Source organism: Mixophyes fleayi, chromosome 8 (genome assembly GCF_038048845.1).
Source record: "Mixophyes fleayi isolate aMixFle1 chromosome 8, aMixFle1.hap1, whole genome shotgun sequence".
Classification (NCBI taxonomy): Eukaryota; Metazoa; Chordata; class Amphibia; order Anura; family Limnodynastidae; genus Mixophyes; species Mixophyes fleayi.
This window is the reverse complement of record NC_134409.1, coordinates 129563078-129589706: the sequence shown is the minus strand read 5'-3', so window position 1 is coordinate 129589706 and position 26629 is coordinate 129563078. Positions and strand designations below refer to the sequence as shown.

The 26629-nt window shown below is 42.3% G+C and overlaps 1 protein-coding gene across 1 annotated transcript in view; it reads left to right on the top strand.

Moving 5' to 3' along the window:
• The window catches only part of CAMK1 (calcium/calmodulin dependent protein kinase I), a 114367-nt gene that overhangs the window by 17197 nt on the left and 70541 nt on the right, over nt 1-26629 (top strand). Inside the window, 1 exon segment of the mRNA XM_075184198.1 lies at nt 22889-23023. Within this exon segment, the coding sequence (XP_075040299.1) occupies nt 22938-23023 (86 nt within the window). The 5' untranslated portion in view covers nt 22889-22937.

Sequence of the window (26629 nt, the reverse complement as noted above, 5' to 3'; positions counted from 1 at the left end):
GTCCTGTTCAGTCCAGTGGTGCTGTGTCCTGTGCTCTGTGCTTCTAAGGGCATAGTTATTTCCCCATTATTCCCAAGTTTGTAAAAAATAAAAAAAAAGTGAAAAAAAATAAAAAATTAAAAAAAAAAAAAAATATATAATAATTATAACCAAATTTGCAAAACCAATCCAGCATTATAAGTCCATTGGTACTGCAATATTACCAAGTTCACACATTCTGCAGTATCTTGTGCTACATATAATGGAGACCAAAAATTTGGAGGATAAAGTAGAGAAAGATCAAGACCCACTTCCTCCTAATGCTGAAGCTGCTGCCACTAGTCATGACATAGACGATGAAATGCCATCAACGTCGTCTTCCAAGCCCGATGCCCAATCTCGTAGTACCGGGCATGTAAAATCCAAAAAGCCCAAGTTAAGAAAAAGTAGCAAAAAGAGAAACTTAAAATCATCTGAGGAGAAACGTAAAGTTGCCAATATGCCATTTACGACACGGAGTGGCAAGGAACGGCTTAGGCCCTGGCCCGTGTTCATGACTAGTGGTTCAGCTTCACCCACGGATCTTAGCCCTCCTCCTCCTCCCCCCCCCCTACAAAAAATTGAAGAGAGTTATGCTGTCAGCAACAAAACAGCAAACAACTCTGCCTTCTAAAGAGAAATTATCACAAATCCCCAAGGCGAGTCCAAGGGTGTTGGTGGTTGTCAAGCCTGACCTTCCCATCACTGTACGGGAAGAGGTGGCTCGGGAGGAGGCTATTGATGATGTAGCTGGCGCTGTGGAGGAACTTGATGATGAGGATGGTGATGTGGTTATTGTAAATGAGGCACCAGGGGGGGAAACAGCTGATGTCCATGGGATGAAAAAGCCCATCGTCATGCCTGGTCAGAAGACCAAAAAATGCACCTCTTCGGTCTGGAGTTATTTTTATCCAAATCCAGACAACCAATGTATGGCAATATGTAGCTTATGTAAAGCTCAAATAAGCAGGGGTAAGGATCTTGCCCACCTAGGAACATCCTCCCTTATACGTCACCTGAATAACCTTCATAGTTCAGTGGTTAGTTCAGGAACTGGGGCTAGGACCCTCATCGGTACAGGGACACCTAAATCCCGTGGTCCAGTTGGATACACACCAGCAACACCCTCCTCGTCAACTTCCTCCACAATCTCCATCAGATTCAGTCCTGCAGCCCAAGTCACCAGCCAGACTGAGTCCTCCTCAATACGGGATTCATCCGAGGAATCCTGCAGCGGTACGCCTACTACTGCCACTGCTGCTGTTGCTGCTGTTAGTCGGTCATCTTCCCAGAGGGGAAGTCGTAAGACCGCTAAGTCTTTCACCAAACAATTGACCGTCCAACAGTCGTTTGCCATGACCACCAAATACGATAGTAGTCACCCTATTGCAAAGCGTATAACTGCGGCTGTAACTGCAATGTTGGTGTTAGACGTGCGCCCGGTGTCCGCCATCAGTGGAGTGGGATTTAGAGGGTTGATGGAGGTATTGTGTCCCCGGTACCAAATCCCCTCGAGATTCCACTTCACTAGGCAGGCGATACCAAAAATGTACAGAGAAGTGCGATCAAGTGTCCTCAGTGCTCTTAAAAATGCGGTTGTACCCACTGTCCACTTAACCACGGACATGTGGACAAGTGGTTCTGGGCAAACAAATGGACTATATGACTGTGACAGCCCACTGGGTAGATGCATCCCCTTCCGCAGCAACAGCAACAGCTGCATCAGTAGCAGCATCTACAAAATGGCTGCTCATGCAAAGGCAGGCAACATTGTGCATTACAGGCTTTAATAAGAGGCACAACGCTGACAACATATTAGAGAAAATGAGGGAAATTATCTCCCAGTGGCTTACCCCACTTAGACTCTCATGGGGATTTGTGGTGTCAGACAATGCCAGTAACATTGTGCGGGCATTAAATATGGGCAATTTCCAGCACGTCCCATGTTTTGCCCACACCATTAATTTGGTGGTGCAGCATTACCTCAAGAGTGACAGGGGTGTGCAGGAGATGCTTGCGGTGGCCCGCAAAATTGCTGGACACTTTCGGCATTCAGCCAGTGCCTACCGCAGACTAGAGGCACATCAAAAAAGCTTGAACCTGCCCTGCCATCACCTCAAACAAGAGGTTGTGACGCGCTGGAACTCCACCCTCTATATGCTGCAGAGGATGGAGGAGCAGCAAAAGGACATTCAGGCCTACACAGCCACCTACGACATAGGCAAAGGAGTGGGGATGCGCCTGAGTCAAGCGCAGTGGAGACTGATTTCCGTGTTGTGCAAGGTTCTGCAGCCATTTGAACTTGCCACACGAGAAGTCAGTTCCGACACTGCCAGCTTGAGTCAGGTCATTCCCCTGATCAGGCTGTTGCAGAAGCAGCTGGAGAAAGTGAGGGAGGAGCTGGTAAGCCATTGCGATTACAGCAAGCATGTAGCTCTTGTGGATGTAGCCCTTCGTACGCTTTGCCAGGATCCGAGGGTGGTCACTCTTTTAAAGTCAGAGGAATACATTCTGGCCACCGTGCTCGATCCTCGGTTTAAAGCGTATGTTGTGTCTCTGTTTCCGGCGGACACAAATCTACAGCGGTGCAAAGACCTGCTGGTCAGGAGATTGTCCTCTGAAGAGGACCGTGACATGCCAACAGCTCCACCCTCATTTTCTTCCACATCTATGGCTGCGAGGAAAAAGCTCAGTTTTCCCAAAAGAGGCACTGGCGGGGATGCTGATAACATCTGGTCCGGACTGAAGGACCTGCCAACCATTGCAGACATGTCTACTTTCGCTGCATTGGATGCTGTGACAATAGAAAAAATTGTGGATGATTACTTTGCTGACACCATCCAAGTAGACATGTCAGACAGTCAATATTGTTACTGGCAGGAAAAAAAGGCAGTTTGGAAGCCCCTGTACAAACTGGCTCTATTTTACCTGAGTTGTCCCCCCTCCAGTGTGTACTCGGAAAGAGTTTTTAGTGCAGCGGGGAACCTGGTCAGTGAGCGGCGAAGGAGGTTGCTTCCTCACAACGTTGAAAAAATGATGTTTATAAAAATGAATAATCAATTCCTCAATGAAGTACAGCACTGCCCTCCAGATACTACAGAGGGACCTGTGGTTGTGGAGTCCAGCGGGGACGAATTGATAATGTGTGATGAGGAGGAAGTACACACTGTAGGGGGAGAGGAATCAGAGGTTGAGGATGAGGACGACATCTTGCCTCAGTAGAGCCTGTTTAGTCTGTACAGGGAGAGATGAATAGCTTTTTTGGTGTGGGGGCCCAAACAAACCAATCATTTCAGTCAAAGTTGTTTGGTAGGCCCTGTCGCTGAAATGATTGGTTTGTTAAAGTGTGCATGTCCTATTTCAACAACAGACCTCTCAACTGCAGCTCATCCCTCCTCTGCGGGGATAATGTCTCCTGTGCTCTGACACGTCACTCTGTGTACTCTCAGCCTCAGGATCTGACACTACAGCTACCATGCCTCTTGTAGCAGCCCTCACTCCAGGGCCTCTTCCATGTGCAGTGTCCCCCTCTCTCTTGGGTTCTCTATAGTAGCATGGAGTTCTCCCCCTCATCCAGTGCACACATTCCTTGCCCTGGCTCAGTCACCACGCTCAGACTTCCAGGCAATGCTGGGGGAGCCTGGGAGCTTCCACCCCAGGTCCCCAGCTACAACTCTCCTCTCCTGTGTCTTCTCTCTCTTTCTGACACTTGAAAGATCGTGCCTTTAAATGAAAAAGTCAGTCTTCATTGCACGACTATGTGCAAGTGCAACAGGGACATTTTTTTGGGTTTACAAAGTCAAACAATAACACTACGACCCTGTCTGTCTGGGGTCTGTCAATGACGAATTGTCTGGAGCATGTTTTGAGGAGGTATTGTGGCCCCGGTATCAAATTGGGTACCGGGGCCACCCCACTATGCAGTCCAGATACTTGTTTGGTGGAATTCAGACCAGTTGAGGGTTTTATTATTATATTGTGTGGACCACTCTATCTATACCACACTACAACTCTATACCACTCTATTTCCTACTTTAATTCTATTTAATTCTATTTCCTACTTTAATTCTATTACTAATTAATTAACATAAAGAGGAACAAAAAAAACCAATTTTACCAAAAGTATAATATGACTTAGACTTACAAACACTACACTTGAAAGATCGTGCCTTTAAATGAAAAAGTAAGTCTTCATTGCACGACTATGTGCAACAGGGACAGTTTTTTTCTTTACAAAGTCAACTAATAACACTTGGACCCTGTCTGTCTTTAACATACTTGATGGGATCTCAATGACGAATTGTCTGTAGCATGTTTGGAGGAGGTATTGTGGCCCCGGTATCAAGTTGGGTACCGGGGCCACCCCACTACGCAGTCCAGATACTTGTTTGGTGGAATTCTGACACGTGGAGGGTGTATTTATTTTATTGTGGCCCCGGTATCAAATTGGGTACCGGGGCCACCCCACTACGCAGTCCAGATACTTGTTTGGTGGAATTCTGACACGTGGAGGGTGTATTTATTTTATTGTGGCCCCGGTATCAAGTTGGGTACCGGGGCCACCCCACTACGCAGTCCAGATACTTGTTTGGTGGAATTCTGACACGTGGAGGGTTTTTTAATTATATTGTGGCCTCGGTACCAAATTGTGTACCGGGGCCACCACACTACGCAGTCAAGATAGATAGATGCGTATCATAGATAAAGTACATTCAGTGGTGTGGGGCAAATTGAAAAATATTCAAAATGCACTGACATTATCAAAAACAAGAGGTTGTCACACGCTAAAACTCCAACATGTATATGATGGAGAGGATGGAGGAGCAGCCGTATGTGTAGTGTAATGCAGACCTGTTGAAGGTTTTTTATATATTTTATTGTGGTGCCCAGTGCCCACTCCTCTACGCAGTCCAGGTACATTTATTGGTGCGATTCATAAAAGTTCAGGGTTTTTAAGATATTGTGGTGACCCACTCCTCTACGCAGTCCAGGTACATTTATTGGTGCGATTCATAAAAGTTCAGGGTTTTTAATATATTGTGGTGACCCACTCCTCTACGCAGTCCAGGTACATTTATTGGTGCGATTCATAAAAGTTCAGGGTTTTTAATATATTGTGGTGACCCACTCCTCTACGCAGTCCAGGTACATTTATTGGTGCGATTCATAAAAGTTCAGGGTTTTTAATATATTGTGGTGACCCACTCCTCTACGCAGTCCAGGTACATTTATTGGTGCGAATCAAACAAGTTGATGGTTTTCTTATTATATATATTGTGGTGACCCACTCCTCTACGCAGTCCAGGTACAATTATTGGTGCGATTCATAAAAGTTCAGGGTTTTTAAGATATTGTGGTGACCCACTCCTCTACGCAGTCCAGGTACATTTATTGGTGCGAATCAAACAAGTTGATGGTTTTCTTATTATATATATTGTGGTGACCCACTCCTCTACGCAGTCCAGGTACATTTATTGGTGCGATTCATAAAAGTTCAGGGTTTTTAATATATTGTGGTGACCCACTCCTCTACGCAGTCCAGAAAGATACCTTTTTGCAACGTTTTGGACTAATAACTATATTGTGAGGTGTTCAGAATACACTGTAAATTAGTGGAAATGCTTGTTATTGAGGTTAATAATAGCCTAGGAGTGAAAATAAGCCCAAAAACTTGATTTTTAAACTTTTTATGTTTTTTTCAAAAAAAATCCGAATCCAATACCTTAAATCCGAACCGAGACCTTTCGTCAAGTGTTTTGCGAGACAAATCCGAACCTCAAAAATAACGAAAATCCGGATCCAAAACACAAAACACGAGACCTCAAAAGTCGCCGGTGCACATCCCTACTCTCTATTAGAATATTATTCTTCTCTGGTAACTTATCACAATATGGGCTAAAATGATCTTTCATCCCCCCTCCCTTCAAACTATTTTTCTCCACCATTTCAACACACTTATTTCAGAATATTAACTAGTGAATATCCTATCAAAATCTTTTAAACCCATTGCTTGGGGTCAGGGGCTGGCTGGCAAATCTTAGCCAGGGGGTGCGACTCAGCTATTAAGAACATTTTAAAGGAAATTTAAAAATATTGCAGGTAGTCCAGGCGGCGCCTGCTTGGGGTGAGTTTCCACCATTGGGACCTCAGGCAATTGTCTGGTGGGTGTGTTAAGATCAGATGCAGTGATATCTAGTGTCAGACCTGTTTACTTGCACGATACTAGCGTCAAACAAATTCTAGTAAAACTTGTGTTATAAAGGCCAGTGGGCGGGGCCTAACGGATCTTTGCAAAGTTCAGCCAGTAACATAATCCTCATTCCTCTGTAATTGTAGCTGGCAGTCTGGTTATCACTTCCATGAACTAGAATTAGCAACAGGATTTTTATTTTTTTTAACTACTCTCAGAATTCTCTTTCTCTGGGGTGTGCCCAGTGTTTGGATAAAGAGCAGTGATTATAGACCACTCATTCATCATAATGAGTGTCTGGTGATTATAGGATAATATACACCCCCCCCCCCCCCACCCCTCTATAACAGTCAGTGATATTCCTCAGTGACCATCTAATGTTTGCTGTGTTCCACTGAATAAGAAATAAAAGTGAAAAACTTATATATGCATAATATGATGATCTGGTGCTTGATAAAGTGCTCTTTTATTCTAATTTACTCATACTTGCCAACTTTTCCTCGTTGGCTTCAGGGAGATCCCGGGGGAGGTGGGAGTGCGGGGGTGGGGCTTGACAGACAGATTGCATCATTTTGACCCCGCCGCTAAACGATTGTCACAATTTTGGCCAATTACAGCAGGGGCTAAGATGACACGATATTTGTGTCATTAAGCCCCTCCCCCACTTATCTATTGCGGGCAAGAACCGTGAGGTTGCCCTGCTCTCCCGGGAGGTCTCCCAGAAATGCTGGAGTCTCCTGGACATTCCGGGAGAGTAGGCAACTATGCGTTAAAGAAAAGCAGCTAATGAATCTCTAGAGACTGAAGTGTCTTTTACATTTCTGTCTCCATTACTGAAGTCATGTTGTCTTACCTGTCAGTCTTTGATTAAATCTTGGTCTCCATGAAAATGGCCACCTCCATAGGCATCAATACATGGACATAGGACACAATTTCTGAACAGTGTCATCATGCCACAGATGGCGAAGCCAACCACGTCTTGTACTGGCTCAGCATCAGGGAGAATGCCAGACTCTTCAGGGAGTGAGGGAGATCACCCCTATTTCAGGGAGTCTCCCTGACATTCAGGGAGATTTGGCAAGTATGCCGTATATATTTGTAAGGCCTATTTCCACCTGCTTTTCTTACACACTTGCCGACTTTTTGATGTTCCCCTTCAGGAGGGTATGGATGGAGGGGACAGGGCTTTGCAAATCTAGTCATTTTTGGTCGAGGCGTAAGTTTTTTACAGCGAGGGACGGAGCCAAAGTGACGCGGTTTCCTGAGAATCCCGCCATGGCGGTTCTAATCCTGCCGAGTTCAACAGGAAGTGGGCAGATGCGGGTGGATGCCCTACTCTCATGGGAAACCTGCTATAAACTTGTGAGTCTCCCGGACATCCCAGGAGAGTTGGCCAGTATGCTTATTGCTAGGCTAGGTGTTAGTATTGTTTTTAAAGTGAAGCTGTTGCCTACACACAATGGAAACGGCCATTTTGTGTTCTAAACCAATATAGAATCACGAACTATCCCTTCACTAGGCCCTAGTGACATCACTGAGGCATAATATTGATACCGTTCACATAATGGCTGCCTCTACGGTGTAAGCCGCCAGTATACTTCTAAAAGGAAAAAATATATATATAATTATACTCTGTTAATGGCTGGTATAAACAAATCTGGATCCACTGTTCACATTATATACTTACATTAATGGCTTTGACTGGTAGACGACACTCGCATCACAGAATAACCCTGCAGCGGTGGCGGAGTGGAAGGGATTATATTTTATGTTTTGTGCCCGGACGCTCTTATTTTTGATCTAAATCCAATAAGAGGGAGTTACTGTCATAGTGAATTCACTTCTCAAGCACTCTGTTCTGTACAGATAAATACAATCACCGTTTCCAAGTCCAGAAGTGATCTGAAGCACATTGTAAGAGAATGAGCGATTTGTTGCCTACTGCACCTCAACTGCCGGAGACTTAGGGCTAGATTTACTAAACTGCGGGTTTGAAAAAGTGGGGATGTTGCCTATAGCAACCAATCAGATTCTAGCGATCATTTTGTAGAAGGTACTAAATAAATGAAAGCTAGAATCTGGTTGCTATAGGCAACATCCCCACTTTTTCAAACCCGCAGCTTAGTAAATCTAGCCCTTAGACAGTGATTTAAAGAACATGTAAAGGAATATTTTGTTTTGGGGTTGGTTTTTTTTTTTTTTGTTTTTATATTGGTTCAGATCGAATGCAAATTGTTACAGAGCTGAATAATACAATGGGAGGATTTCTACTTCAATAAAGTCCACCTTGCTGTTGTGTTAGTAGGGTGGTGCTTCTCTAACAGAGCATGAACAGAGTGACTGACAGTCAGGCAGACTTGATTTGCAGAAAAGCACCTTTGCCCAAATGCCTACAGACGGCTTCTTGACCTTTCCTATGTCGGTTGCTGTGACCTTTTCTCTGTACCGTAGAACGAGGCGACACCTACGTGGGGCAGCCATGTTGGCTCAGTGATGTTACTAAATCCTGGTAAATAAATTTGCTGCAACTTAAAGAATTCTGGTCAAGCCACAAAATGGCTGCCTCCACTGTGTGCGGACACCAAGTACGCTTTCATTTGCTTTACCTTACGTGTGCTGTTGCTTAGCAACTGGTATAGTTGACGGGGAATTTATGAGCTGAACATCCTGTCAGTTTTTCCAATTACAACTCATTATATTCAAAGGTGCTAGTAGTCACGTATTGGCCTGTACGTTTGCATCATTTAGAGCTGTTCTCTTGTGCATAGTATCCCTCTTACATCTTGCATTAATAACTTGAAGTTTCTTCGCTTACAGATCTCACTCCAGTTACTCCATGACAGAAATACCAGAAATTTGATTTATTTAGAACGTATTCAGTTCTTAATGAACCTTACAGCATGTACAGTCCCCATTACTTGCACTAATGATCATACTGCCTACCTCTCTTAATAAAGTGGGACACATAAGAGTTAGTTTAAAATATGCACTCTTTCTGGCATACACAAAAACGATCCCAGCAGCCTCTCTGGTATAGATTCGTATCATGTGAGTCGTAAACTCATTCGCGGTTAGAAAATTCTGCTATCGCCGCCATTTATCTATAAAATATTACCCAGGAACTGGCTAGTTGGTTCACGCAGTGGAACTGATAGCCCAGACTTGGGTTCTCCGTTCCACTAATTTAAACTTAGAAATATATTTTCTCGTTTTTATCTATTATTATTATTATTATTATTATTATTATTATTATTATTTATTTTTTATTTTGTGTTTTATTTTGTTTTTGAAGCTATAACCGATTTCTAAACAAGGCTTTATTGAAATAATAAAACGTGGTTTCTTTTTTATTCAGTTATCGCCATCTCAGGACAAAACAGAGATTGTAAAACTTATCGATGACCACTTGATAGAGCGACAATTTTCGCCCTTTAATAAGTAGAGCCCATGATAAACAGATTTACAAGCTGATCCGTTCTATAGATACATTGTGGACAGCACGGTGGCTCAGTGGTTAGCACTTCTGCCTCACAGCGCTGGGGTCATGAGTTCAATTCCCGACCATGGCCTTATCTGTGTGGAGTTTGTATGTTCTCCCCGTCTTTGTGTGGGTTTCCTCCAGGTGCTCCGGTTTCCTCCCACAGTCCAAAAACATACTGGTAGGTTAATTGGCTGCTATCAAAAAATTGACCCTAGTCTCTCTCGGTCTGTATGTGTGTATGTGTGTATGTTGGGAATTTAGACTGTAAGCTCCAATGGGGCAGGGACTGATGTGAGTGAGTTCTCTGTACAGCGCTGCGGAATTAGTGGCGCTATATAAATAAATGGCGATGATGTAGGATTAAGTTGTCTGTTTTTTGTATTTTTAATCCCGTGACCTCCTCCGACACCCCAATTTACCCTATAAAGTACTGCCACAAGTAATCGGTTCTTTGCTGTCATGGCCAATCTGCAGAAAGAAACCAAGGCTTTGGAGGTAGTTAACCAATTGGAGCACTTACCCCTCAAAGTAAACCAACCACTGTCCGCTTATCCCCAGCTTAGACCTCAACAACTGATTCAAGTCTCTGGGTCAACCACCAGGAAATACTGTTGCCTCCGAATCTGTGACAATCCCCTCCTTGTTTCATCACTCCAGCATGAATGGAACCAACTAAGGCTCTGTACACACTGAAAAATTTGCAAACCAACGTGTTCTCTCCAACGATTGTACCTAAGACTGAGGGCTCGATCGCTCGGGCGATTCATGCGTACACACTAGACATGTTTTAAAGGGTTAACGAAAGTCTGACAGTCCGGGGCATCGACTTTTCACCGCCATGTTGTCGCGTTAAAAGATTTTGATTTCGTACACACTGGAACAACACGTGACGTTCCTGCAGCGATATTGGCAAGAAATGTAAATAAAGGGCAACACATCCACTTGCTTATAATTAGGCAAGCAGACGTATGCTATACACATACACGCAATAGACAGCTTCTATTGGTTTTCCGTTACAAGCACCTAATTGACAATTGACTAATTTGCGGACAACGCACCACGTGGGACTGCTGCAAACAGCAGAGATTTACATACATCCCCCGAAAAGGAGTCGCAGTTTGAGGAACTATCGACAGTTGGTCATGGAATCGGTCGTGAATTCATACACCCTACGTGATCAGAAGGTGTTTGGAAGGAGATTATTAAACGGTGTGACTAACCTAATTGGCACTTTGGGACAACTTTCGACCATCGTGTGATTCTACACACTAACACGACATCTGACTGAACGGTCGTATGTTGGCTGATTGGCACGAAATTTGGATGAAAACGCTCCAGTGTGTGCCTAACCTAACCCTGCCATTGACTATAACACCTCCCAAACTAGGTATAGTGCTTCAGGCATTACAACAATGCCACAATTCCATACATTGGGACAAAGTATGGAAATATTACCTCTTTTATTAGCCTCTTCGGAGATTGTTTACCAAATGTGAGGGTAACTGCACTGGAAGGTAAATGCTCACCTATCTCCTTAAATGTTGATTTTGTTTTTTAAACTTATTGCAACAGGTTAGAATAAGAAGGCAGAAGTTTTCCAAAATCAACTTCGTAGAAAGTGCCAGAATAGTTTGGTTCCCCAAGCGGACTGAAGGGTCTGACCCTCCAGTCTTATAGGACCCTGGTTGCAGGAACTACTTGGTCATGACTGTTTTATTAAGATCTTCTCCATGCTCAAAGGGGATGGAACAGACCTTGCCTTGCGAGAATTCTTAATTATTGTGATTGAGATATTATCAAAAGAGAAGAAAGATCTATCATGGTGTTGAGGTGTAATTTTACTCTGATTGTTCCCTGGATGTACAAACGAGAAGAACCAGATTCATAGATGCTGATCTACAGCAGGTCTACTCCTCACATGGGCGTCCTACAAAGTTGAGAGTAGCGGAACAGAATATGGAACGTGTTTTTATTTTTTGGTAAATCGCAGAAGGCTTCCAATTGGTCGGATGCCAGTGAACGTCCCTTGAGACCGTTTGCAGACGGAGGTTCAGAGTGAGGATTTCTCGTATACATTCTCTCATATCTGGTGTAATACCTTCTACAATGACTGTAATATATACATGTTAATCAGCCACAAGCTATAACATGACGTGCGTGATATATAGGATTTATATAATATAAAGTTGAAAAGTTGCTCAGTACACAACACTTTTTTTTCAGACTTCTAATTGGTGAATCGTTAAGGAATGCCCCCTCTCACCAAATACAGCTGAAGTAAATTTTAAATTAATTTTGCAATGATAATTTTCTCGTCCTCACATCTCCTTCTTCTGTCTTGTAAACTATATATTAACGAAACCCAGAAAGGGTGCGATATCCTGACGGAGCGTTCGATGTCTTGTGTAATATTTCTTTACTCTTTTGAAATGTCCTTTTTATGGCGCTCAGGCCTTTATAACCCTTTCATGGACTCCACGGGACTTGTATAATTGACTTTGTGCTTATCATTAGACCAGGATGTGGGTGTTGTTAATTTGGGGAAGTTATTCCGTCGTAATGTTTAGTAGTATGTGTCTGTGTCACGTGTACCCGCACTGAAGCGTTACTTACATGTCCTGTCTTGGAATGGTATAGAATTGGGGGATAATCTTCTGTTTAGTTTTGTTAGAAATGTGTAAGGGCAGCACGGTGGCCTAGTGGTTAGCACTTCTGCCTCACAGCGCTAGGGTCATGAGCTCAATTCCTGACCATGGCCTTATCTGTGAGGAGTTTGTATGTTCTCCCCATGTTTGCGTGGGTTTCCTCCGGGTGCTCCGGTTTCCTCCCACACTCCAAAAACATACTAGTCTGTTAATTGGCTGCTATCAAAATTGACCCTAGTCTGTGTGAGTGTGTGTTAGGGAATTTAGACTGTAAGGGCAGGGACTGATGTGAGTGAGTTCTCTGTACAGCGCTGCGGAATCAGTGGCGCTATATAAATAAATGGTGACGATGTTTGCAAAAAAACCCTATCCTGATAGGAAGGGTATTGAATATATTCAACATAGGTAGGGAGAGATTGATAGCATATGTTTATCTTCTCAGAGTGTCTAGCCTAAAGAAATGTAGACATCCCTTGAAAAGAACTTTATAGACCAAAAAATGCCAGAAAGGGAAACCTAATTGTCTTGCTTATGTCTACTGGTAGTAATCTCCTATAATAACTGGCAATTATATTTTGACCCATTTAGGTTTACAAGCCTTCGTAAAGCATGTTACTTCCAAAATATCTACTCCCGTTATCCGTATGGGTTAGCTTAATAATGTGCTTGATAACTCTTGACAGTTCCCTCCGTCAATCGTACCTTTCAGTTAGTCCAAATGAAATTTGGAACGTTGTTTGAAGAATTAGTGGGTCTATTTACCATGAGTGGCCTGTACATGGCGATAATTATTATATCATTTTTTTTTCCAAGGCAATAAAGCAGTTTAACAAAAAAAAAATATTGCCGGGTAAAGCTAGGTCTGGTAAATGTGTGGAGACCTTATCAGCTTGATAGGCTACAAGCACAGAGGGTTTCTGGTCACGCTCTGATATTTGTCGAATTACTACATGCGGCTCTTCGTATTGGGCCATTCTGGAAAGTTAAACCACCGTGGCTCGAGTTGGTATAACCAGCATCTTATATGGCAAGTTAATTAGTCCTTTTTTTTTTTTTTTTTATCTAAATACTGCTCATGGCAATGTTGTTTGGGTTACGGCCAAAGTATAGCCTGGGGGTTCTGACATTATCCAGATAGCTGATCAGCACAGAAGGGCATCACGAATGGAAGGAAGTGCATCTGGCCGAATGTGTAACTAAAACAGACACTGCTTATGCTGTAGTCCTCTAGAGGGGCAATTATAACCCCCCCAGCCAATTGCCCCATCTTGCCAAGGGACCGTTCCAATTCCAGGCTGTCTCGACAGTTGGAACGTTTGTCTTGGCAGCTGGTAACGTTGTAAGATGTGTTCCGCTCGCCTCGGATAGAGGGTGCCGCGTGCAACTGCTACGTGCCACTTTCTATGTTTTTAGGAATGGGGTATTGGCGCATTGGCACTTCTCTGGGGTATATGGCTTGTACCCTGTGTGACGTTACCATCCCTCCTCAGCGGCTCGCTCAGCCTGTCTCTATTTCTATACAATGTTGGGTTGAACGGGGCATCTGTTGCCAACCACGGTGCCAACATGAGTATTGATGAAACTATTGGATCTGCATTTGCTCTTTACAGACTCTTCATTAATGGAGATGAACGGTGACTGCAGCTTATCAATTAGGGAAGACAGAATGATGTAAGAGCAATAACTGTCTGGAAATGGAGTATGTATTGTTATGTACATATTGCATGAAGCCGGACTTGAGCAGCGTAGACCCAGGGCATGTAGTTGGGTATTGCTAGGGCCCCCCTCACACATGCTGGGGCCCATTTACTATAATTCTCTACAGCGTATGGTATTTTTAGAGCCTATTTTTGTATATCGCAGCTTATTATAGCAATAAAAAAATAACTTATGGTCGACATTTATCAAAATCGCTGAGGCAGCTTAGTGCCACTCTGCTGCATTGTCAATACTGGCCCACAGCCAGTATAATGCGTTTGTTTTGTTAATGCCACCCTGAGATGGCATCAACAGAGTATATCCTTGTTAAATAGACTTTCCTATGCCAAGGCAACGAAACTTGCCAGTGGCAGTGTTAAGCCCTTTTTATTGTACAGGGCGATACAATGATCTAGTGAAAACTCTCGTTTCGGTCAGCAGAGAGGGCTCCCTGCTGGTAGTGTCTAACTTAAGTTACAGCTGTAACTCCCACCAGTAGGAGTACCCCTGTTAGTAATCACACTGCCACTGGTGACTATGTAAAGAGGTTTTTCGCAACCTGTATGAAATGCAAATAATTTTTTTATTTTTTTTTGCTATCACTTTCTGTTTGACATAAACATTTTGCAGACAGTGGGAATGGTTTAGACTGTGGCATTTTTGTTTTCATGTAATCTTAACATACACCAGAATTGCTGTTATTGTAAAGCATCCTTTATGTGAACTGAACACACATGAACCATTTCATTCTTCTGATTTAAAGTAACTTGTATGAAAATGGCAGATACAAACTTTATTTAGACGGAGTAGGATCTGGCCAACCAGGATACCATGGAAATTCCCAGTGGCTGTCCTTTAGCCTATACCATAACTACTCTTGACCTCCCCCCCAGGGCAGGGGCAAACGCAGGATTTGTAGAGGGGGGGTTTCCACACCAAGCCACCAGTGGGCGTGACCAGCATGCATGGGGGCGTGGCTATAATTTTGGACAGTGCTTGGCTGCTCTCCAACTCTTCCTATCCCTATAATATACATGGGCAATGCTACATGCACTACTGTTAGGTGCACGCAGCTCTCCCTTTTCCAGCAGAGCCGTGTGAAGTGGGGGCAGGGTCCAGCCACCTCAATTATACAGTGCCCCAGGCTTGTAGGGGGGTTTCCAGGACAGAGGTGCAGCTTATTTTGTCCCGCTTTCGGGTTTTTAAACGTTGGGAGCTATGGACATGCATATATACAACACATGGCAAACATGTTCATTTAAGACTTGCTCGTTTTTCAATTGATAATTAACCCCTGAAAAAAACACTAGAAATGGTCTACAGTGGGAGTCTAGATACAGCTGCAAGCCCCCCATCTTGCTTTGGACTTTTTGTTATTTCCCCCTCAGTTAATTGCATTTATTTTCAGATATGACTGTGTAGAGGAATGTCCCTCTTGAGTTCAGGTAGACGTCTGCCTGCAGTGTCTAAAACATTGAATATTCATGAACTGGATCAAAGGCTGTGCTCCTTCCTCTGGATACTGTGGCAATTAGTGAAGAGCAGAGAATGAGTAGATATTGAAATACTTTAACTTGAAATGCTTTATCTTCTCCTCTTATGAGGATCGTTGTCTTTCAGTAGATGGATTTCAGACTATTTGCTTCCTCTGTACCTGATTTATGTTCTACTATCCACCGATACATAAAAGGCTGCTAAAGTAAGGCTCATGAATCTTGTATATACTTAATGTGATGCCCATACCCACTGATACTTTCCCAAACACTGAACTAAAGATTGTTTCTGTACAATAAATATAGTTTGCATTTCAAAGTAAAACTCCTGCAATTCTGAATTTGCAAATACAAGCTTCAATATTCAGGTTCATATGGAGAAGGAACAGATGAGAAGTGTAAAGATTAATTTAATAACATTGGATTAGGTGCAAATTCTGCTCTAAACCAAAGCAGCCAATCAGATGCCTGCTTTCTAATTCGCACAGATAAAAACGAATTGTTGGTTGGTTACTGTGATTCAGGGCAAATTCTGCACCTAAATGCAGTGTTCGTAAATATTCGCCTGTGTCTCTGTGCAATCTGTATAAAACTTTGTGGTATACTGCGGCATACCTCCAAACTGTCCCGAATTGGGCGGGATATCCCGATTTTTAGCACATGCCTCTCAACATGTCTGTTCCCTGCAGCGGGACAAAGGGCGTGTCCGCTGCACAATAGGGTGTGAGCATGCAGCGATGGGGGCGTAGCCACATCCCCAGAAGGCTGCCTATTAGATACCTCTCTTACCCCAGCATTACCACCGGTGAGACAAACGTGTCCCCTGGCGAGACAGAGCCCAAATAAGCGGACTGTCCTGCTGAAATTGGGACATTTGGGAGGTATGGGTGAATACGTGATTTGGGGGTACTGCATACTTTCCAATTTGTTGTAGTTGGCGGCCAGGAGCTGCCGAGGGGAGGTGGGCCTGCGGGGGGCAGGGACCCAAAAATCGCGTCATTTTGGGCCCGCCCCACTCCCCGTGACGTAATGATGCAAACTCGTCATTTTACGGAGGGGGGGGGGGGCTCAATGATTCCCGGAGAGTCGCGGGATTTTGGACCTAATTCTACCCACTTCACTAGGAAGTTGGCAGATGCAGGAGATTGCCATACACTCCCGGGAGTCCGGGAGACCCACCTGGAATCCGGGAGTCTCCCGGACATTCCTGGAGAGTTGGCAAGTTTGGGGTACTGCATGTCCCATCTTAAATGGTATTCTTTAAGTCTTTTCTGTTTATTAATCTGCTGTTGGGGCTGGGGGATTAAATCAGCGACTGAAAAACCAGATCTGCCATCTTCAAAGAAGGATGGGGCCAGAGAGCGTTATCAGTGAGACTGTCCCAGTTTTCTTGTCTAAAAATAAATGGGAGCTCTACTTCTGTTTTTATAAACACCATCCTCCTATAACGTCTTAGTGGAATACTGTATTACCACCGAGACCCCATTCCACCGACTATTTCTGCAGGGGTGCGATACTGTAACTGCAGAGGTTTCTTACCAGTGTCTGAGGTGTTCTGTGAGGTGGGAGGGGGGGTCTGTACATAGACGTGCATTAGCCGCTGCTGTTGTCATGGAAACCCGTGAGATGTAGTTATTTAAAACAAGAAAAAGAAGATAAAAAAAAAAAAAAAAAAAAAGAAGGTTGATTAAATCTATTCGAAGAAAAGAAAAAAAAATGCATAATCCTTGAATAGTTATAAATGGCGACTGGATACAGAATTAAAAGATATCATTTTAGTGAGATTTTGTTTTATTTAGTAAGTCCCGTTGTGGGGGATCAAAGCTTCGAACACAGAGGGTATTACATATCTGTGGCGTATTCAGGAGTTTGCTCTGATATCGCATAGTGATGTCTGACATTTTGTGGAGGCGACTTTGTTTGTGAACCAATGTTCAGCTTATCAATTCACTAGGAATTTTGTGCCGGGAGTGAGGCAACAGAGTACCTCATGCCTCATTGATCGCATTTATTCTCATGAATATTGGTTCGAGCCAACAAAAAAAATGGCTGCCTCTGTTGTGTGTAGACGGCAGGTCCATTTTAGAATTTTTTTTTTTTATTCTGAGCTGTTATACTTGGCCTAACTTGCCCTCCAGACATAGGCCTCTAGGGCCTGATTCATTAAGGATCTTAACTTGAGAAACTTCTTATTTCAGTCTCCTGGACAAAACCATGTTACAATGCAAGGGGTGCAAATTAGTATTCTGTTTTGCACATAAGTTAAATACTGACTGTTTTTTCATGTAGCACACATACTTGATAGCTTATTTGTACAGTGAAATTTAAAGTTGATATTTGTGTGCTACATGAAAAAAACAGTCAGTATTTAACTTATGTGCAAAACAGAATACTAATTTGCACCCCTTGCATTGTAACATGGTTTTGTCCAGGAGACTGAAATAAAAAGATTCTCAAGTTAATGAATCGGGCACCTAGTTATTATCCATCCCTTAAATCCTGTGTGTGTTTTTTTCCATAGGATTCTAGCTATTGTTGGTGGCTGTGCTATTTATCAAACATGGATTGCCTCAGATATTGGAGGTTGGCTTGGTGTAAGAGCCTTATTCACGAAGCTCCAATAAGCTAATCTCATGATGACGTTAACAGTGATTTGAACTAACAGACCCAGTGGAGAGGAGCTGACATGTGTCTCTGTTGAGAACAATGTTAAATAAGCCCCTTTGACTTAGAAACGCTGTCTGTCATTGACATCTGTCCTCGCATCCTATTGCTAGAACCTGTATAAGCATAATTACACATTGAGGAGGGGCAGCGTTGACTGTTGTCTGCTCATCAGTGGCCAGATAAGGAAGGAAGTGAAGTCACCAGCCCGTTCTGTGTATATGGTGGGGAGAGTGCAAAGTTATAGACTTTCTTTCATCGGAAGGCTGGCGATAGACCGTGTACAGCAACATGATAGGGACCACTAGACACATGCTGGGTGCATGCAAGCTGTAAGGTCACTTGCATAACCAATACATTCATAGAGATGCTTCTGTGGATAAAAAACACAGGTGGAAACGGGATCAGCCAAAAAGATCAGAAGAGCACTATCCTTTCAGCTCCAAGGATTTTAGGCTTCACAACGGGCAACACCCAGGTCCCTTCCACGCCAGAGACACACAGCTACTGCACACATTAATGGTGACAAATTCTTCTTAGGAAATCGGGACACCCCTGTTACGTAAATCTGCTCAATCTTTAAAAGCCCCCTCCCGTGCTATCTTCGTTTCTTCATGTGGGTTACCTCCGTATCTTCCCACAGTCCAAAAACAAACTTATCAGTTAATTGGTTTCTGATGGGTTTGTGTGTGTGTGTGTGTGTGTTAGTAGTAGGGAATTTAGACTGTAAGCTCCGTTGGTGCGGCGACTGATGTGAATGATTGAACATCCTCTCTCTAAAGCGCTGCGTAATACAAATGGCGCTATATATATTAAGGGATAATAGTAATATAGCAGCGATGGCATTGTATGTCTATCTACAGGAAATACTGCATATATGAAATGGGGGAGGGAAATTGGAAGTAAACTGAATTAAACTGAATAAAAATATAATATATCATTTAATGTACCATATTGCATATATGTAAAATAAAGCTTTTGTGCCTGTTTAAAGGAACCTGCAGTATTGTTTTTAGGTAAAACCACTCACAAGCACTCGGCAGGGACGCAAAATGAAAATGGCGACTGTATATGCTAGACATTCACTAGGAGGCTGTGAGCAAACTTAGTGAGTTTTGTCTGCTACCTCTATCTGTTCTCTGACCTATTCTCGAACCTTTCGGGAGCTGACACGCCCCCCACCTATGATGTCATACACATGTCATTAGGCCACACCCTCAAGCCATGGAAATTGTGATAATATTATCATTAGGAGTTACAGGAGAGTTCTTTGAGGAGTTAAAGGGATTCTAGGGAAGAGAAAGCAAACAATGGAACGGTTTATAGTTTGATGCTAGTAAGTCCGCTTGGAGAGCTCAATAAGTCTGAAAACAAGAATATTTTTATAGTTTTTTTTTTGTTGTTTTTTTTTATCAACGCCAAAATCTCAAACAAAATAAGTGCGTTAAATGACTGCTGGATGTCATTGTTTTTTCCCCGATGCTCTTGCGCGGAAAACATGAACCGCACGTCAAGAGTTACACTTCAACTATATAAGCACTACATATGTGCAATACTTATTTATGATCCCATATAGCCACGTCTTTGCGTTCCTATCCAGCAGTTTCCAACATGGCAATTGAAGAGCTTTCTAGCTTTAAATTTTCCATCTTGCCAATTGTCCAGTTAATTTAAAAGGAAATTGTCCAATTAGAAAAATAAGAAATAAAATAATGTAGAAAGAAAAAGGAAAAAAAAAAACTTCCCAGACCAAAAAAAATGTACAATCAGTCTTTCCAGCAAATATCTGGTGGGTCAGCGACTGGTCAGGATGTTTATAATGACATGGTAATTAGCAGATTCAACCATCATTCTGCAATATGACTCTGTGTAGTCTTCCCTGATATCTTGGCTCAGAGGTCTCCTCGGAGAAGCCATCATTTGAATTCTACTTTCAATGTGGTTTTCATGAGGCAAAGTATTGCACATTCAATCTGTGAAGCGTGACTGAAACGTTCAATTAAAATGTTTTTAATAGAAGTGAAGGGGTGAGAGCTATCTGGAGAGATCTCTATGGGCAAGATATGAGGTACCAACAGACAAAGGAGCAAAGCAGGAGGATGACACTGCCATAGATGACAACCGTGTGTGAAATAAATGAAGTAAATTGGTGCAAGAGGACCATATTGGTGTGTGTATTTGATTAACACAAACTACACACAGTCTACATTGTACCTATAAATGGCAATAAAAAAAAATAATTATATATATATATATATATATATATATATATATATATATATATATATATAATTTATATTTATTAGACCTGAATATGCAAATCCTATTCTCCTGACCAGTATAGAAAGTCCTCTCCCTACCAGGAACCCGATTTTCCCAGACATATTGGGTGATAACACTCGATATCCTGTCTTGCAGTAAACGCCAGCAGCTATCGGCTCAGGTTTCCTGCAGGCGTGACAGTGATTTTTACATACTTGCTTATCTTATTTTGTAAGCAAAATAGATATTCTAGAGAACTGCAGTCTTTTTGAACCACAACTTTTTTTTTTTTTTTATATATTTTTTTTAATTATTATTTATTATTCTTAAAAAAAAATAATATATATATAAATTAAATTATTTATATATATATATATATATATATATATATATATATATATATATATATATATATATATTTATACACATACAGGGTGATTCAAAGGTCGCAGTACACCCTTTTATTTCAAAAACTCTACAGGAATTGGGCCGATTTTAAGATAGCGCCCATGTTTGGTACATACCGTAAAAGATGGACCACGTCACCCATACCTTACTGGAGTATTCAGGTTTCCCAATTTCCTGTAGAGTTTTTGAAATAAAAGGGTGTACTGTGACTTTTGAATCACCCTGTGTGTGTATGTGTATGTATGTATGTGTGTGTGTGTGTGTGTGTGTGTATGTATATGTATATGTGTGTGTATGTGTGTGTGTGTGTGTGTGTGTATATATATATATATATTTATACTTGTTTAGTCTGGCTTGAGAAGCTGGCAGCCTTTTTTTATAAGGGGACTTTATAAACCTTAAAGGACTTAAGAAATTTGCTAGGATCAAGTGGGGTTACTAAGGCAACCATTTTGTTGACTGAGTAGTTGCCTATCTGGGACCACAGACCTCATTGAGTCACTTTTGTCTCTATTTCTTATTGCAACGATAGGCTGCATCCTCATGAAAACTGCACACACAAAATGGCTGCTTCCTTTCCTGTAGACAGCGGGGACACTGTTGGTTATGGCGGCATCAGTGATTTTTGTTCCGGAAAAACCATTGGACACCAAAGACTATTTTAGGCCATCAAATATTCTAAAGATAAACTGTGTCTGTGGAGGTGTTAAAGGTATAAGAGAAGTAATGCTGTGCTCAATTATAGAAGGTGCGACATCTGTTGTATGATGTTGAGTACGTGTAATTAATCATTGTGAATGAGGTTAAGCTCTGTTATAATACATTTTCTTCCAATTTGTCTGTATTGCTTAAGAATATAACTTTTTTTTTTTATTATTAGATGGGGGAATTATCTATAGACGCCTAACTGTGTTTTGGTTTCACCTCTAATTTTGTAATTATTAAGAGCGAAGTCTTCTTAAGTAGTTTAAACATAATTATCCCTGGCTTTACCATTTCTGTGCAACTGACACTAATCTCCAGGATACTTTGTGCACAAAGCTTCCTTCCGACCATGAATTCAAGGAATAATCTTACTAAAATTGCCCATTCTTGGGTAAATTCAGTAATTCATCTTGATTGCTCTACTGGACTGTCCAGTTATCCACTCGCACATCAGTGTTCAAATTAGTTGGACCCTATAGTTTGGTGGCTTAATTAGTGTGCTCATACAACGATCTGCAAATTTAACAATTGCTCTTGTTTGTTGATTTGAATTTTCCAGCATTATTAAAGAAAATCTATTCAGTCCTCACTAGATTTTCATTGTATCATTGGTTGCTTTGATCTCACATACATAGTCCTTTCTAAACAAGTTGATTTTTAAAGAAATAGCTGATTTTTACCACACAAAATCACTGTGTGGACAGCCTGTGGGACTGGTCTACCATTAATTGTCAATCACACATCCCTGATGTGCGTAAAGTGAATTGCGCATAAGAGTTGTCTAAAAGGCCATGCTGGGACCTGTAGTTCCACTGCAATTTTACAGCTGCCGGTTACCAACTTCGGCTATTGGGTGTAAGGTGTCGTGAACAAGTAAGGCATTAGGCAAGCTAGTCGTCACTTCATCATCATTTATTTATATAGCGCCACTGATTCCGCAGCGCATTACAGAGAACTCCTTCACATCAGTCCCTGCCCCATTGGAGCTTACAATCTAAATTCTCTAGAATATACACACAGACAGACAGAGAGACTAGGGTCAATTTTGATAGAAACCAATTAAGCTACTAGTATGTTTCTGGAGTATGGGAGGAAACCCACGCAAACACTGGTAGAACATACAAACTCCACACAGATAAGGCCATGTCGGGAATTGAACTCATGACCCCAGCGCTGTGAGGCAGAAGTGCTAACCACTTAACAAGACTGTAAAACAGAGAAGTGGCAGGGATGTTGGCTGCTATATAAATAGGCTGGCATGTGAAATCCTTGCATATGAGAACTTTTTGACAGACCCATAACCAGAAATCTGTTTTATTTCTAGACTTGACGGTCACATCGGTCACTGAGGGGGCTAAAGAAGATCATTCAGGATGCCCCTGGGAGACGACGGGCCTAGTTGGAAGAAGAGAGCGGATGACATAAGAGATACTTATGAATTTCGAGATGTGTTGGGAACGTGAGTACCTCCGATCAGGAATATTTTACCAATTAATTGCAAGGCAAAACATTCATTTTTGACCTGGTTATAATTTTCAGGTCTTTTTTAAGATGGCAATTATTGAATTACCCCCAATCTAGCGGTTTACACCGTGGCTCGCTGTCCTATCTGAATTCTGTCCCTTTCAGAGATAATTATCTATTATCCTGTGTATATAAGGACCAAGAGTTGTTAAACAAAAATTGGGACACGTGTCCTAAAATTTGTATGATCCATAAAATGCATAACGTAAGTTCCTTTTAGGTCCCAGATAAAATGTAAATATTTTTATTTATGTTTTTAGGTGGATCAGGATTCTGACTAAGGGGAAAATAAGAATTAGTGAGCTAAATATTTTGGGTAGGGAAAGAAAAGGTGACCATTCTGAGTAAAATGGGACACGTGTTAGCCTTGGGTATCGGAGACATTTGTACGAACAGAAATCTTGGTCCTTGTATCAGCCTATGTTCCTGCTTCACCTATTTCTCAATCTTATTTGTTTAATCATGACCGAACTAAAATATTTACTATATTTATTTTTTGTTTTAAGAAAACACTGAAACTTCACTCAGTGCTATAAGAAAACAAAGCTGTTTTAAACTGTAATTATTTCCTTTCTAATGTTTGTTCCAGTCAGTTCGCTGAGGTACGCAGTGCCTCGCTCCTCCGTGATGTGCAATTCATAATGAATGGTTAATCTGCAATCTTATGAACGTTAGCTGCGGGTACTGTGGTTCAAGGACGGGTAGACTTGTAAGGAAACTGCTACTTGTCCTTGTTTACCGAGTTGCAATAACCAATTAGTCCATATGGTAAATCCTCTCGGCCTCTCCCTCCTGTGTTTACACAGAAGGCGGTATAAAGCGTCCTCCGTCTGTAAGGGTGGAATAATATAATGCACTTAAGAGGGCGAGGGAAAACCATCTTTATACATCATTTAAAGTGTAACATGAAGGTATCTGCGTAGAAATGTCCGGTATGTCTGTGGTTCATTGCATAATCTCTAGAAAGCTGCCAGCTGAGATGATTAACGAAGTGGCTTAGAATTAATTAGTTTTTGAGGAAACATGAGAGAAATTTTTATTTATTTTTATTTTTTTGTATAATCTGCTGATGTGAATGTAAATTTGAGCCCATAAGCCATTGCAATGTTGACTTATGCACAGGTGGATTAGAGGCGGAGCAACCGGGGGGGCCCAATCACTACAGGGCCCCCTGCGAACTAATCCTCCCCCTTGCCCTCTGGTACTGGTAGCCCTCCTCATGGCATGGCAATGCTGCGTACAGGGAACCGTGTCTGCCCGCTGCTCTGTGCTCTGACAAAGCTGGAACGCCATGCTGTGTTCGCCCAACCTGTTTCTTGCCCTGGGGCTGCCACAAATCCCTTATCCGGGCCTGTGTATGTATTTTAGTGTGGGTGTTAGTACACTGTGGCTTGTTGTGCAGGCCGGTGTTGTGTGATATATAATGTATCATTCCCTGCCTTACTGAGGAAAGTTGAAATGACTGTGTGTGCTTACAATCGTGGAGAAGTCTATAAACTGGGTATAAAAGTGCATTTAGCCATGAGTGAGTGCACCTATTGCCTATACAGAATGGCTGCAGCTATTTCATGGGCTGAATAAGTATTTGCCTATTCACTAGGATCCTGAATATAACCGACGCAGGAGGCAAGATGGGGTGTCAAGCGTACGGAGCCGCTATTTTACTTGGGCTTTTGCGCTGCCCCAAAAAGATGCGAGATAGAGAAATAAAACTGCATTAAATAATGTCAGCTGTCAGCCAATGCATAGGGCTAATAAAATGTACTTGTGTATTTTACTGGACGTTCAAAACAAGAACCTATATTGCAGAGTGACCATATACATAAAACAGAATATGTGGGATAGCTGTAATGAAGCAGTAATACTGGTTATTTAGCTCAGTAGTACACAGATTATATACTCCGATGTGTCATCTTCCGACCGCCCTGACAAGTGACGCTGATGAGCATAATGGCCGGACCTCGTCCAATTCGGCCTCCTACGTGTGTGACTAAATTGGATGCTGATGCTGGCGCTGGGTCCGAGTGGTGGGATTGGCGCTGGATGTAGCCGACTTTGCTATTTATAATTGTTTTCTTTGCAGACGTTATTGCTAGCTGTACCCTAATGAACCCAAACCTCTCTGCCGTTTCCTAACTGTCCCTCCTTGTAGCCCACCTTCTCAAGAGGTGGTTGTGTGTTATATTTATTAGTATGTATTTTAGTGCTGTGAGGTTTCTGTAGCTGCATGTGATGAAGTGTTGAGTATTTCTTCCTTGCAGGACAGAGGTCCTGGGCGAGGAGATCTCTGGGGAGGTGGGTGTGCGGGGGTGGGGCCAAAATGATGCGATTTGTCAAGCCCCACCCCCCGCACACCCACCTCTCCCGGGATCTCCCTGAAACCAACGAGGAAAAGTTGGCAAGTATATTTATATACCTGCCAATTCTACTGGAACGTCTGCGAGACTTCTGAACTTTGGGGAATCCTCTGGGACTCCCGGCCGGAGAGCAGGCCACCTTCCCGCATCCCGACCCCTTTCCTAGTAAACAATTGTCACAATTTTGGGCAATTACAACAGGACACGGGGCTAAGATGACATGGTATTTGTCATTAAGTCCCGCCCCCATCACTTATCTATATTGGGAGTCTCCTGGACATTACAGGAGAGTAGGCAACTATGCGTTAAAGAAAAGCAGCTAATGAATCTCTAGAGACTGAAGTGTCTTTTACATTTCTGTCTCCATTACTGAAGTCATGTTGTCTTACCTGTCGATCTTTGATTAAATCTTGGTCTCCATGAAAATGGCCACCTCCATAGGCATCAATACATGGACATAGGACACAATTTCTGAACTGTGTTATCATGCCACAGATGGCGAAGCCAACCACGTCTTGTACTGGCTCAGCATCAGGGAGAATGCCAGACTCTTCAGGGAGTGAGGGAGATCACCCCTATTTCAGAGAGTCTCCCTGACATTCAGGGAGAGTTGGCAAGTATGATATATAATATAAGTGGAAATTGTATGTTCTCACTGTGTTTACATGGATTTACCACTATGTCTCCAGAAACATACTAATGAACCTGATTAAACCGGCTTTAGAATGTAAGCTCAATTGGGTCAGCGACTGATGTGTATGAATACGTTTTCTGGGATGCGTTCTTCAGGACAAGCTGACGCTATAAATAAAAGCATCATCTGACGATTTGTATCCAAAACTCAGCTGGTTTTGCAACAGACTGCATCAATTTACCGTACATGGTTTTATAGATACCTAGTCCCTCTTTGTAAATTCAGTGTCTGAAAAGATCAATGTACACGTTGTAGGTTCTGTGATTTCAGGTTAAGCCCCTTTTTGTAGCTATTAATGTGATATACCGATGTTAACTCCTCATCTCTGACATAAAGGACGGTAATCTTTGGTTACACACTTCCTGTCGGATCAGTCCCTCTGGTGGGAACAGCTTTCCAATTTGGGTTCATAAACCTTTGATCTCGGAGTACGGCCGTGTAGGAAAATTATTTTATCTTTTTCTATTTATACAGCTCTCGTATTCATTGC